Here is a 1,904-nt window from a genome sequence, read left to right on the forward strand (position 1 = left end):
AAAATGTTTGTAAAGGATCATACTAGATGTTCAAAGGCAGAAAAGGTAGAAATCATTTGCCTTTACCTATCAAATCGAAGCTCATGTTTGTGATTTGCTCATTTGGACCTGAAATTTGTCTTATATGTGTCGATAAAAAAAATCTAGACGTGGTTTCGAACAAACTAATGATGCAAAAGTGCTTGGTTTTTGGTCCTCTAAAACAAGCAATCGGAATTTCTCATGTGCAGAAACATGCGTTGCACGGTGTTATCATTCTTTTTCTCTCATTCAAGGCATCTCGATATCATTGTACGAGAAGAATATAATTACTCAAGAGTCGACAGGTACCTACAATTTCTCTTTTTCCGAAGTATAAACTAGGTTTAAAATTCCTCATCTTGTTGATGGAGTTTCCATTGGTTATAAGCTCGAAAGAGTTTTACTTTTCCGCAAACTTTGTTTGTATGGAAAAGTATTGGTTTTACTAGCCAAAATTTCATGACATCTCCTCTTTCGGACCACTAAAACGTCACGCCAAACTTCAAAAAGCACATATCTGTACACTAGGCAATGTAGATGGGAACAAATCCTATCGATCAAGACCTATCTGCCTCTAAAAACATGTTGTTTACTATGAAAAATGTGCAAAATTGCGATGTGCGTATGGCGTCGTTCGCGTCCGCGTCCGCGTTCGCGTTCGCGTTTTTTGTTCGCCGATTATCTCAAAAAGTTGACAAGATAATTGAGATCTGTAAAAGCCAAAAGTTTTGGCATGTCGAGACAAAGCTTTGGATTGATTTTGAGCTCATTCTGATTTACTCATTTCGTACCATAAGCCTCCGACTGAGGACTTGAAAAACCTTGAAAAAGTACACTTTTGTACGGGAAGTACCCGAAAAAGGCATTTTTCGGGGTTTCGATCAAGGCAAACTGATGTTTTTTTGCAAAAATAATGGGAGTCTATGAAAAACCGAACACCTACTTGCCCATAAATTTGGTCCGAAACCAACATTTCTTGAAATTTTTGAAATTTTGTTCGAAAATGACACTTTTTTATGGAAAATGGTCGAAATAGTTATATTTTAAGGTCAAAAATGCTATGAAAAAAGGGTCCATTGAAATTTTGTTTAAACATTAAGCGGGAGGTAAACTAAATTGCTGCGGAGCGGAAAAGTTTGGATTACGTATGTAATTCGTTTTATTTTCAAAAGAGACTCTTTCAGAACAATCTTAGCCAAAACTCGCAATATTTTGACACAAATTACGGCTGTAAACTAAAGATTTTGTTTCGTGTCAATCTACCATACACAACTGCAACTTCATGTCATTGTTATCAACGTTGTACCAACGCTGTGCCTTCTCATCGTTGTCGCCAACTGGTGTTAGCAAGTGTACTACAAACAAAATGTCAAAATCAATGTCAAATTAGTCAACAGAAGAGTGAAACAGTACATATACTTGCGAGCACCAGTTGGCGCTTCGGAGCTATTTAATATAGGAACTGTCAAGAAACCGCAGTGTTGCGTTAAACGATTTTCACAATATGTATTCTAGGGTAGCCCAAATGCCAAATGTTTTAAAATTTGCAGCTCCCTACCGCTGATCCCAAAATTCGGGCCGAAAAAATAAATTTAAGCCATTTTCCGACATACTTTTACTAATCAAATCCACTCCCCCGGGAGCTATGTAATTTGTAGGGGAATAAAATCAATACATTGAAGAATATTCAAAAATTTTGGTACTATATCACTGGTCCGACCAGTGACGCTCCATATACTGTGCATTTTTAGCCACAATGTCAAAAAATGCCAATTTTTGCGTCACTGGTATATATACAGCTAATATGCTATTTTCGCAGGGCGGTACTTGGGCCCTGGAGTGCCAGGGGCCGTTTGAAAGGCCTTGGCCCAAATAGCCGAAAA

At 37.7% G+C, this 1,904-nt stretch overlaps 1 protein-coding gene across 1 annotated transcript in view; it reads left to right on the forward strand.

Annotated features, from left to right (window-relative positions):
- Positions 1-1,793, forward strand: part of LOC129573859 (PP2C-like domain-containing protein CG9801) — a 3,980-nt gene extending 2,187 nt beyond the window's left edge. The window contains exon 4 of the mRNA XM_055454990.1: positions 276-1,793. Within this exon, the coding sequence (XP_055310965.1) occupies positions 276-358 (83 nt within the window). The 3' untranslated portion in view covers positions 359-1,793. The remainder of the gene's footprint in view (positions 1-275) is intronic.
- Positions 1,794-1,904: the final 111 nt, after the last annotated feature.

The sequence above is a fragment of the Sitodiplosis mosellana genome, unplaced genomic scaffold (assembly GCF_009176505.1).
Source record: "Sitodiplosis mosellana isolate CC-2019 unplaced genomic scaffold, AAFC_SMos_1.0 Smas_scaffold_6139, whole genome shotgun sequence".
NCBI classification, from domain to species: Eukaryota; Metazoa; Arthropoda; class Insecta; order Diptera; family Cecidomyiidae; genus Sitodiplosis; species Sitodiplosis mosellana.